Consider the following 12006-nt stretch of genomic DNA (forward strand, 5'->3'; position numbering starts at 1 on the left):
CCAGCCCTGCAAATACTCCATCCCCAGGGGAAAACCAAGTGCCCGGAGCGTGCTGGAGAACAAGTCCTACTTATACCACCACCGTTTGAGAGAGGGAGCCCTGCAGTCCCTGGCGATACAATTTGAGGAATCCCTATTTTCTCTCAAGTCTTGAAAGCATTCCTGAGCCCTGACGCGACTCCGAGGCACACCTAAGGAAGAGAGGGATGCGATTTTGGGAGAAAAGCCACATAGCTGTGGCTTCCGTTGCTGCGATGAGATCCCATGCTCGGGCCGTTACCACGTTACCATTAGGGGCAGGCGTTACAGTGTGCGACAAGCTAGGAAAAGGGCACGGAAGGACTAGGAGCTTCTCTTGCTGGCGACAAAGATAAATTCTGCCAGTGAGAATCAAGTGCTGCAGAGCCCCAGCTTTGCTGAGAGCAAGAATTCACTTGTTATCCTTCCGGCCAGGAGCAAACACGAGCCAAACTGCTCCTGGGCCTCTGCGGCCGCTCGGCTCCGCCAAACGCCCCGGACTGCCAGTTTCACAGCCGCTCCGCGGATCTGCGCGAGCCTCACGTCCACCTCGGGGCTGTACTGAGAAACCGAGGATGCGGCCAAGGCAGGCGTTAGCGGCAGCCTGCAGAGCTGAACGCGCCAGCCGGGGCTCGCGGGCAGGAGCAAGGGAAACGGCCCCGATCGCTTCGGCCTGCTGCCCGGCACAAGGAGGAAAGCGTCTACTTTCAACCGCGATAGTCTCCTATCTCGCTACATATCCCACCACAATCCAGAAGCTCGGGAGGTGGATGGGAGGGAGAGAGATGCTTCTTTGCACTAACAGGAGGCAGCGGTGGCGGGCGAGCAGAAACACCAGCGTTTCTCGTACGCTGGGTAAAGCCAAGCGCAAGAGCAGGATCGACGAGGACAGCTCACCCAGAAACTCGTACCCACCATGGGACGTCCTCCCGCAAGGAGGAGAAAAGCCCGTGGAGGTGGAAGGGACTCTGGACAACTCCGCACTGCTCGGAGCCCTCCGCAGCCAGAGCGTTCACCTCCTCCCAGTCAACGCTGCGCCCGGGGTACCAACGCCAGGAGGTGCGGCGTCCCCAAGGGGGCCCAAACCCACCTGAAAGGGACAAAACCCCCAAATCTAGTGGGGAAGGCACGAGCCTAGGCCCGGAGGAAGGATTAGAGCTCTTCCCTCCACGACCCCGGGAAAGAGGGACCCTCCACCGCCAAGTCTGAGCGCGGGAACCACTTGGCTGGATTTTAAACGGAGCATTTTCCCAAGCTCTGCAATTAAGCCGCGATCACATCAGGGAGGTTCAGGAACAGGACGGTTTAGCCTGGCACCAGCCAGTCTGTCGTGCTAGGAAGAGCTAACATTAACTCCCCGCAGACAGAAGCGGCGCGCAGAGGTGGGTAAACTCACCCCACCCTCCAGGCGGGCGCCTGAGCCGGGGGCAGCTCTGCCAGCCTCCCACCTCCTGCCCCTTTCGCACGCAAACAGCTCGCCGAGAAGACCGCACTTGCTGCAGGCTTTAGCTTTGAGCTCGGTTTGGAAAGGCACTGCTTAAAATATCACGGCGCAACGAGGCCCGCAGCCGTCCCAGGCTCCCAGCCCATTCCGGGGAGCAGCTCCATCGCGTCATCCTCCAGCGCAAGCCCTTTCCCAAAGCATTCGCGGCCAAGGCCAATGCTTTGCCTGGCAGAGACTCCATCGACACGTCCAACTCGCATTCCTGGAGACATCCAGCCCGCGCTGCTGGCACAGCGGCACCTGGCACCGCCAGGCCTCTCCCTGCCGCCTGATACCAATCTAAGAGTTAAAAGCTGGCTGAAAACCTCCCAGGGCACTTCGAGTCCTTGGGAGAGGAACAACGCACCCACCCTCTAACTAAGAGCTTGCTTCAACTATTTCCTGCTTAATTTAGTTCAAAATGGAAAATAACCATGAAAGCTTTTTGGTTTCATTCAGCCCTTTCTCCTTCCCTTGCATAAGCTTTCAGAAGCGTCTCTGAAATAACCTGTTTCACCAACCGGAAAATTTATCTGGAATAAAATATTGGCTATTTTCCCTAAATGCTTTCCACAGCAGACCTAACACCACACATTCCCCATGGCTCTCCATCCTCTCTCCTGCACCTGGAGCAGTGAGATGGCTGCTTGGAGGGCAGCACCCTGTGCACCACAAGTCGGGGGAGATCTGGAGAGCACACACCAGCATCTTGGGAAACGTTATTCATTCAGTGCTCCTGAGCCAGGACCACACTGCTTGCCTGGGATACCCTCAGGCCACCTCCGCTTTGAACAGACAAGACTCCACTTTAGTGCTTCCCATAATGTCCCAAAAGACCGATGATACCTACAGCAAAGAGATGGGAAACACCTCTGCAACCAGTCCTTCAGCTCTATGATAGGCTTTGAAAGATCAAGCACAGCATGAGAGGGTTGAGGAAAAGGGGATTCTGCAAAGCACGGTGCATCTGCAGTGTGCAATGCTTTAACACCCGTACCGCTGGTCAACACCCTTAATGCCGGCGGTCACAGGTGCACACCGATTCCTCCCACTGCAGGAGGCAGACGACAAAGCAATCACCGCACAAGTTGTTATAGCGAGGACAGAAGGTCCTTCTCACCTAGACGGAGCTCCCCGAAATTGCCGCATCCAATCTTCTTGCCGACGCGGAAGTTGGGACCCACCATTAAGACTCCCGAGTTGGTTCCAGCACTCCGGCTTCCATGACTGCTCCTTCCTCCACCTGCCTTGGACATCCTTTTACCTTCCTCCAGCTCCCCTTTCCCTCCTCTCTTATCAAAATCCATAAGTTTGTGATACCCCGGCCTCTCCACGGTTACGCTGCTGCCATACAAATCCAAGAGCTGCCGAAAGTTGAGGGGGGAGGAGAAAAGAAAGCAGGACTCTTCTTTGTCAATACACCATCACGGTGTGCGATGGGAGGGTGGGGTGTGGAGAAGGAGGGATAAGTGACCACCCACGGGTGCTGGGCTACTGAAATGTTAGTGCTTTCCAAGGTCCCGCCGGGATTGTCATCGTCGCCTGTTACAGGGAGCTCTTTGGTGGAGAGAACATCCTGCGGAGAGGGTCTTCCCAGGGTGGCTCCTCAGGCTTCGAGCTGCGAAAAGGAGAAGGAGAAAATTAGCAAGAGGGAAGCGGGAAGCAGGTGATTCCCTAGAGCAACAGGGAGTTGTGGGATCCAGGTTCCTACTCTTAGTTCAGCAGAGTCTCCCTAAAATCTTCCCTGTTTTACAGATAACTCCCATTAGTGATGACAAAGGGTGCCGCGACTGAAGCCTAGGAATGGCTGGAGGAACAGGACCATCATGGGGAGCCCAGCAGGCTGCTGGCTGTTCTCCTGGCCACTGGCAAGGGGAAGCTGCAGACATCGTCCCCTCCTGATGTCACGGCCTGACTCACCTTCAGCCGGAGGGAGGGTGGGAGCCCCAGTCAGTTGGGAAGCAATGTTTCCTCAACTGCTAGAGGAGTTAGGAGAAGGGTGAAGGTTCAGGGAGGCCAGAAACTGGCTGCTCTGGGCTCACGGGTGCTCTGGAGCTCCAGCTGCAGGGAGACAACCCTGTGCCACTATGGGCTCTGTGGCAGGAGGGCCCCGTGGCCCCTTCTTCTCCTACCATACCAGAGGGGTTTGCAGTTCCTGAACCGTTTGGGTCACTCTTCTACGGATATACGTCTGGCCACGGCAGGAGGTGAGATGCTCTACAAGCATCTCCAGGTCAGAGCAAGGAAAAGTCACTCGGGGAGAAGAACATTGCCACAGGGAAAGGTTGCTGGCAGCAGGGAAGGCCCCATAAGCGCCGGTCGAGGTGCCTGGGGCCACCTCACTGCTGGTCAAACCCAACAGCCCCCAAGAGCAGAGAGCAGCCGTAAATCATCACCGTATAGGGAAAAACCACAATGGACGTGCAGTTTCCGGCAAAGCAAAAAGAGGATATTCTCCCCACGCACACGCGCGCCGGGAGGATCCCTGCGGGTCAGGAGTTTTTGGCTTCCTCAGGGGCCGGAGGTCGAAGGCAGCTGAGTCAGAGAACTTCCCCCAAGCACAAGCCTCAGCCACGGCTGGGCCAGGACTACACAGGACCTTTGTGCTAGTGATCCTGCGCCGGGATGCGTGGGAGAGGACGTGGTTTCTAACCAGCTGCGCTACGTAGCAGCCTGCTTGGGTGGGGAATTACCGCTGTCAGGGCTGCGGGGCTGGGAGAAAACAGGCGCTGGCTGGCAGGACCCCAGGACCAGTTCCTTGGCACGAGGTCCTACACAGGCCGACGCGGACGTCTCGCCTGAAGACTGGCACCGACCACGTACGGACACACCACTTGCCTCTGCGGCTAGCTCCGAATTCCCTTCGTTTCCTCCTCGCTCACAAACAAACCCCGCTTTTAATTGCAAAACTCGGAGCGAGGCAGGGTGGCCAAGAAGGTTAGTCACGGCTGCAGCCGGGCAAAAGCAGCCGGTTACGCTCACCGCCGCTTCCGCGGAGAGCTGCCGAGGGCCACGCACGCTCGGTGCCGTGTTCGTGCGATGCCCGTCCCCGGGGGCGAGCGTGGGGCTCGGAGAGGGAGGCACCGGGGGCAAGTATCCCAAACATGGCCCCTTCTGCTGCAGCCTCCCCTCCCGGCTCACGGAAAGCCCTGGGCTAGCGATGGAGCAGCCCGAGGATCCCTTCCGCCCCCTAATCAGGTTGGGCTCAACTCACCCACCCCGAACCAGACAGCTTGAACCCCCTCTGGCATGTTTGCACCCTGGACGTCAACTCGGCGTGACCACCGTTGCGCCGCTAATGTCCCACAAGGCCAAATCCCCTCTTCCCGGGGGAGCGGAAATAGCCCGGCCCAGCCCCGTGCCCGGGAAGCCGGGTCCCCGTGGCGGAGCCGCACTCTCCGTTCCTTCCAGGCTTCCAGCTTTACCTCCTGGCGCAAAGCCTGCAGTGCTGCCCGGAGATAGGTCCGGGCTGGTGCCTTGCTCATGGCGGCGGGGGAATAAGCCTGCGCGGAAGGCAGCCGGAGTGTGCCGGGAACGGGACAGCCGGGAAGCTAAATGCCCACCGAAAGCCCTCAATGCCGCGGCCTCATTACCTGCGGATTAAACAAGCAACTCCGCACTCAGCCTCCCCGAAGCGGGCGCCCGGCGAGCCCCGACACTCGGCCAAGCCCCGTCAAACTTTTTATTGGCTCGTGATAACTATTAATAATAAAAAAGGCTTCTTGTGCTAACGGGTGCGCGGCGGGAATGGGGGAAGGTTTAAGGGCGACGGAGGGAAAAGCAATCCAAGCCGAAGCTCAGCAAGGAGGAAGGACCTGCCGCGCGAGGGTCGACGGAGCAGACGGGAGCTGCTCGCTGCGACTGCTCCGCTCTCAGCCCCGCCGGGCCACGTCCGACCCCAAATCCCTACCAGGGCCAACCACATCCTTGATCCAGAGCAGCCCGGCGAAATGCTGCAGGGGGCTGGCCCGGCCTTTCGGGGCTTTTCTGGGTGCCCATCAAACCTCTCAGACCCTCCTTCCAGTCCCTTCTGTAGCCACAGCCTGCAAGAGCACCCAAGGCTTCGGCTGCTCCGGCTCACTGCTTTTTCGGCGCACACGCTATCCCACCGCTCAACCACAGCCCGGCCCGCGGCCCCGGCCCCGCTGCAGGAACACGCGTTTACGACGGGGAAACCACCCCGGCCCTCGCCGCTTTTTGCCCCGCCGGCTGCCCCCCGAGGCCGAGCGGGCAGCCGGGGGGTCCCGCCGTCGCTCCGAGGCTCCCTCCCCACGGCAGGAAGCGGGCTGGGAGAGGCGCGGCGGAGCAGGGCTTCCCCGCGCTTTGTTCTCCCCCAGCGCGCAGGGCGCCCGGCCGGCACGTGACATCCTGTTCATTCTTCGCTCCGCCGATAATTTCCGCCCCGGGTTCAGCGCATGGCGGTGCCCTCCCGACCGTCTCACGCCGCTTCCACCTCGGCCAGGGGAGCCGTTTCCTCCACCGGCGCCCAGAGCAGGCCTCGCAGGCCTGGAAGCGGCTCCCGCCGCGGAGCGGCACGTACCGGGAGGCAGCCGGCGCTCTGCGATCCATGCTGCTTCGTACCCAGTTTTCGGTTTGAATCAAACCTTTATGTTCAGTCCAGGGGGGATTTCAGGCGGAGTCGGGCAGCTGAGAGCTGGAGCCGAGGAAGTTCCAACCCCCACAGTCGGGTTTGGTTTCTTTTTTTTCTTTAAAGGAGTTACGGTCCGGTCCCTGCAAGGGAATTTCAGACAATGGAACGAGACAGAGCCCTACCAGAAGGGAAAAAATAAGTTCCTAGTCTTAATAAATACGGCTTCCTGTGAGCGCTTGGAGGCCCTGCCGTCTTCCCCGGCCGAGGCAAACACCGGCAGCAGCGTAGCGTTTCTCCCGTTTCCCTACGGGGACAAGCCCCGGGGATCTGATGGCAGGGAGGAATCCATCTGGCATCCGGAGAGCACCAAGGAGACGCAGCGCCTGGCTGCAGCCCCGTGTGAAAAGGGGTCCCACCTCTCCGCGTGGTTTCAGCGCCCGGTCGGGTTTCCCACCACGTGCCATAAAGGAATTTCTAGTTTTAAAAGCGAAGAAGTTGAAATTAGGAGTAGAAACATTTGGTAAGATGCCAAGACTCTCATTGCTTCAGAGCAAGCAGCCCTTCTGGATTTCTAGGAGATGAACCTCTATTTATTAAGGCACAGTAGCCTCTGGATGAGCAACGGGGAACCACGCATGCCCGGTACTGTCCCCCGGGCGCAGCAGGATCTCAGGGAAGAGCCTCCCTGATAAAGCTGATGCACTTGTTGCGTTTTGAGCAAGAATCCTCCACCAGCAGGTCCCGCCGAGGCGAGCGGCCGCAGAAAAGCACCTTCGAGGCGGGCTTGGTTGGCCCCAGTTCAAAGCTGATGCAAAATGAGACTAAGAAAACGTCTTTCTCTCTTTGGGGAAAAGAGAAAAAGGAAAAAAACCTGGCCTGAAGTTTGGTAGAAGGAATTCCAAAGCAAGCTGCGGTCTTAAAACAAGTCAGCACCCCCCTGCCCCCCCCGCAGCGTTTGCAATTTAAGTGCTCCAACCCAGGGAACCTGAAAGTGAAATGAGCTGCAGACAAGCGCAAGCGACTTCAGCACCTCCCCGAAGCAAAACCGCAAAAACACCGAAAGTATCATAAAGGGGGCAAAATAACACTCCGAGCTCATTTTAAACCCGAAGAAGGGGTTCGCTTTGTTTTTGTTGAAGTATTAGGCTCTTTTTATTCGCCATCTGGTTTTTGAGCTCGCCGGGTCTGCTCCAGTCGCATTTACAAGCTTTTCCCTGCAGCCATAAGGGTGAGAAGAAGGGGGGTTTCAAGGAAAAGCTGCGATTCTCATGCTATCCCTCGTTGCTGAACTGAAACAAAGACTGGGAGGCTCCCGATCGCATTTACAAGTAGAAAATGCCGAAAAGTTGCCTTTTTAAAACGCTTTCCTGTCTAGCAAAATCTCGCGGCTGACGAGAAAGGATTTGTACGACATCTGGGGCATATTGTTCCAGGCCCTTTATACACGCACCGAGTTCCTGCCCGAAAGAGGCTACAATTAAACGGGGCAAGACAAAGGAGGGGAAGAGGAGGAAAAAACAGTGACCTAGAGCAGGCAAGCGGTTTCCCCACGGTCACAGCGCAGCTCAGTGTCACTTCTTGGAAGAGAGTCCAGGTGTCCCAGGCAGGCCAGCAGCCCCCTCCGGGTTGCGATGCTGCTACCAACTCACCGAGGCTCGACCTCTGCGACGCGCCTGATCCCCGCGAGCCTTTAGCTCGGTTACTTAAAGCCGTTTGCTCCTTGTACTCTGCGCTTGGTGAGCGAGGGAGAAACACAGCTGCATCCAGATGAAAGAGAAAAGCTTCTTGAAAGCACAAAACCCGAGAAGCCCTCGACACTGCGCCGCTCGGAGTACAGATCGCTGCCAATTAAAAGCTAAAAATAATCACAGATACCCCGATCTCCCAAAGGGCAACCCACCAGCTGGCTCCCAATACAAAAAGCCCAGAATCAGACCAGACCAAAAAGCAACTGGTGGCCTTACACCGCCGAGACCAAAAAGCCAAGTAAAATTTAAAAGTGCAAAGAGTCAGCTGAAGGCTCAGCTTACAAGGAGCAGATCAAAAGTCTTAAAGCAAAGGAAGATCCAGCACGTTTAAAACAAGCTGCAGGCGGTCCCAGATGACGTCTAGAAAGGTTTACAGTTAAAAACGTATTTTAGCCTTCGGTGCCGGCAGCCAGCCCCAGCCTCCGCGCCTCGGCGAGCAGAAAGGAAACGGGGCTGCTGGAAGCCGCCGGCTTTTGCACAACCCGCAGAGGCGCGGGCACCACCGGAGCACGTGAAGACCCGGCCTCCCGACGCGGTCCCAGCGCTGCTGCGGCCTACGGTTTGTTTGCTGGGGCCACACTGCAATTTTATAAGCTGTGCAGGAGGTTGAAATTGCACCTTTCCAAAAATAAACGCCGTGAACACAGGGGCAGATGGAAGGGGCCGAGGGCTGCAGTCTGTGTTTGCACAGATAACCCTTGCCTGAGGCTTTGGAAAGAGCTTCCCAAGACCTTGGATGATTCTCCAGGTCAGAGACCTGCCTGCAGCTAGAAAGTCTTCAGAGCTCTCTCCAGGACCTACTGTCACTTGAGCAGACGGCTTCAACACCACCATCCACTGCGCTTTGGGTTACAGTTAAGTGCCAGCACAAAAACATCCCAAAGCCGATTCCTCTTAGGTTCCTCCTCCCCGTGTTGAGCAGTAGCTAGCAACTTTGACGTTCTCTGCCTACTCCTCTCCGAAGGAAGCAGCTCTCCTGATGCTGCTGGGAGAGGGAAAGAAATCCTCTTGATTCGGGATGAGGCTAAAAGTTTGTTAAATGCTGGGGACAGAGCGCTGATGTGGACTTTTGGTATTCAAGTCCAGCTCCGACAAGGGGTCTTCCAGGTTGAGCAGGCTCAGGAGGGGAACAAGACATCTGGGGGGAGCGTGAGGAACTACAGAACGAAAACAGGAGCCGAAGCGGGCAAAAAACTTGTCCGCAACCTAACATAGCAATGTGAAAGGTCCTCCTGAGACACAAGCTTGGGCCCACACCTGCATCCTCCACATGGCCGCAATTCCCACAGGAGCCTGGGGCAGCTGGGAGCAGAGCGGGTTGTGAGCGGATGCTGGCTGAGGCCTCGGCTGGAGGAACAAACTCGCAACTTGCTGGCCCAGACTCTTCCAGCTATTCCAAGGGACGACAAGCGGCTACAAAGTCACCTTCTCCCACCGGCTTTGCTCTGGACCGAGAGGAAAGCACAACCGTTTGGAGCATCCCCACGCACCAAAACCACGTCCCACCTGCTGGGTCTGTGGTGTGCTGTGCTTTCAGGGCTGGCTTGAAGAGTTGTCCCCTGGCTTGAGATTCCTCAGTTCTGCTCTTTCAACAGCAGAAAGCTTTGAGAAAATCAGTCCATACAGCTACCACAAAAGGGAAACCCAGCGGATTTTCCGAGACGTAAAAAAATGATCCAACTGCTTGCCATACTCAGGGAAATTCATGTTCAAACCACACTTGTCCCAAGGCCAACGCTGGACAACCAATTCAACCCGTCCAACCAGACAACCGGTACTGCAGTGACCGTATACACAAGCACAATGACACAGCCAGACCCACCGTTATTCAACTGAGGTTTAAGAACAAATTTAAGCAAACTGGATCTAGACCACTTCTAGACTGGGCTGAGAGCACTCATGCAGGGACCACTGCAGAGCTGCAAAGCAGGAGGCAAAGGGGGGAAGCAATTCACTTACAGTCCCTTTGGCGATAGGAGAAACCTGCTCCCCAGGCTGTTTTCCCCTCCTTTTCCTCCGCGTGCACGCACACGCACACCAACGCCACGCGAGAAAGCGTGCACGGAGAGCGCCGCATCCGAGAGCCCTGCTCCGAGTTTGGCCATATGTGCGCAAGACGCTGCAATAAGCACGTTCGCGCTTTTACTGGCTCCCTTGGAGAGGTGGCACCGTGCTCCGCAAGGCGCTGCCAAGTTCCCGGTGACTCAAGGCTTAACGTTTATGAGAGCCGAGAGCTGGGTGGATTTTTGAGGAAACAAGACAATTGCAGGGAGGTTTTTTTCTAAAAGCGAATAACCATAACCAATAACCATGTTCAGGTAGTTTAAAGCGCTCTTTCACTAGGGAAACGGGAAAGTCAGATGTTGGAAGCACCACCTTCTCCCCCTGCCTCAGACATGGGCAAGGCCAAAGGCTCCAGCGGGATCTCCTGAGCTTCCCCTGCCTCTCAGACAGGCAGCACGGACGCAGCGGCGCACCATCAGCTCTTTCCCAGCACAGCAGTGCCCAGGAGGAACTTCTCGAGAAGAAGCCCAGACACGGGTCTGCAGGCCGCACTCTTGCCATCTGCATCCCCAGGAGGACGAGAGAAACCTCACAGCTGGGAGAAAACCTGTCCTGATTCACCCGCTCCGGGGACGTTTCCTTTGCGGACTGAAGCAGCAGGCGGGAGCGTGCAGCACTCCGAGCTTGTTCCATGTTACCTCCTCCAGGAACACCAACGACAGCTCTGGTTACAGGAGACCTAAGCAAACCTACCAGGCAGCAGAAGTCCTCACGACGAAGTCAAACTGGCTCGTTCTGGCCCAATTTCCTCATTATCCATCAAAGGAAGAGAAGATTAAATGCTCTGACCGAGGACACGCAAGCAGCGCAAGGAACACAGCCTGGGCCTTCCGGGTGCCAACATCTTGCCTGCAGGAATCGCGATGGAGAATGCCTGCCGCAATGGAGGACCAGCTGCGTCTCGTTGGGGGCAGCCGCCGCAGAGAAGGCGAAGCACCCGGGGGAATCCCTCAAAACCAGGGAGCCCTCAAAATAGCCACTTTTCCCAGAAACGCCCAACACCTGCGCAGTTTCTGCCGACCGCAACCCCTGACACACAACAACCTCATCCCCCAGGCCAGCAGGGTCCGGGAAAGAGCGGCCCGTGCCCAGGCCCCCTCGCCGTCCCCGACGCTCTTCCCGCTTTGCAGCAGGGCGGGAGCCAGGGCAGCTCTGTTTACTCTATTTCCTCCTTCGTGCGCTCGTGTCGGTGTCAGCACAACAGGAAGCTCTTGTTAAATAGTTTGTTACTTAACTGCTGATGCAGAGCCGTCGGGGAGCTCGCGCGTAACAGGCAGCACGTTTCGCGAGACGGGGGAGTCCTGCGCTTCGAGAGCTCTCAGCTCTGCCACTGACTCTCCCCGGGCACCCTGGGCACGTATCCCAGCTTCCCGGCTCTCCGCATCCCGGCCGTTCCGCTGGGATAACAACTCCTCCGCATCTGTCTTGTCCATTGGAGCTCCCTGGGGAAACGCTTGGCTCTTTCTCAGCTTTTGAGCAGCGCGGAGCTCTCGGCAGCTTTTTCCCTCCCCCTCCTCCAAGGCCTCCTTCGGGGAAAAGGAAAGAGCCCAGCAACCGCCTGAAGCAACTCCCTCCTCAAACAGCAAAACCGTCACGCAAAATCCCGGCACCGTACCTGCACTCCCGCTGCCCCCAGGCAAGGTCATCGGCCAACCTGTAGCGAACCCGGAGCGGTCGTAAATCTGCTTTTCGGAGTCCGGTATCAAGCCTGCCTGTCCCTTATCTGAACTCCTCCAGCTCGTCTTCTCGACAGCTTCCTTACAAGCTGCTTCATCCCTCATCACACAAACACTGGAAACGGTTCACGGCTGTACAGTGCTATCAGCCTGAGTCATCGATTACACGGCAGACGCAGTCCTATTGCCATGGTCACTGCGCCAGGCGCGGGAGAAGTGCGGTTTGGCTGTGGCTGGTCTCCCCCCGCCGCTTCCAGCGAACGGAAAAGCCGCAGCGTGCTTTCGCTTTTGGCCCCGCAGTATTTACACTTAGGCGTTTTGCAAAGAGGAGTTTGTCCAAAACATGCTTTTTCCATCCAGGTCGTTTCTTGAAAAGAAAAAAAAAAGAAGAAACCCCAGGCTAATGTTTCTTCCAGGAGTTCTTCT

At 57.1% G+C, this 12006-nt stretch overlaps 1 protein-coding gene across 7 annotated transcripts in view; it reads right to left on the reverse strand.

Annotated features, from left to right (window-relative positions):
- CSNK1G2 (casein kinase 1 gamma 2) overlaps positions 1-12006 on the reverse strand; it is a 52173-nt gene that overhangs the window by 19227 nt on the left and 20940 nt on the right. For 4 of the 7 annotated variants that reach the window (XM_026076521.1, XM_026076525.1, XM_026076523.1 and 1 more), the window contains exon 2: positions 2622-3119. The exons of 1 other annotated variant lie outside the window; for it this stretch is intronic. In XM_026076521.1, coding sequence (XP_025932306.1) covers positions 2622-2808 — 187 coding nt within the window. In that variant the 5' untranslated portion in view covers positions 2809-3119. Of the gene's footprint in view, positions 1-2621; positions 3120-6041; positions 6190-11519; positions 11919-12006 lie in introns of those variants that run through there. 2 more of the 7 variants (XM_026076526.1, XM_026076527.1) reach the window with 2 other exon arrangements.

The sequence above is a fragment of the Apteryx rowi genome, unplaced genomic scaffold, assembly GCF_003343035.1.
Source record: "Apteryx rowi isolate R43461 unplaced genomic scaffold, aptRow1 scaffold_433, whole genome shotgun sequence".
Lineage (NCBI taxonomy): Eukaryota > Metazoa > Chordata > Aves > Apterygiformes > Apterygidae > Apteryx > Apteryx rowi.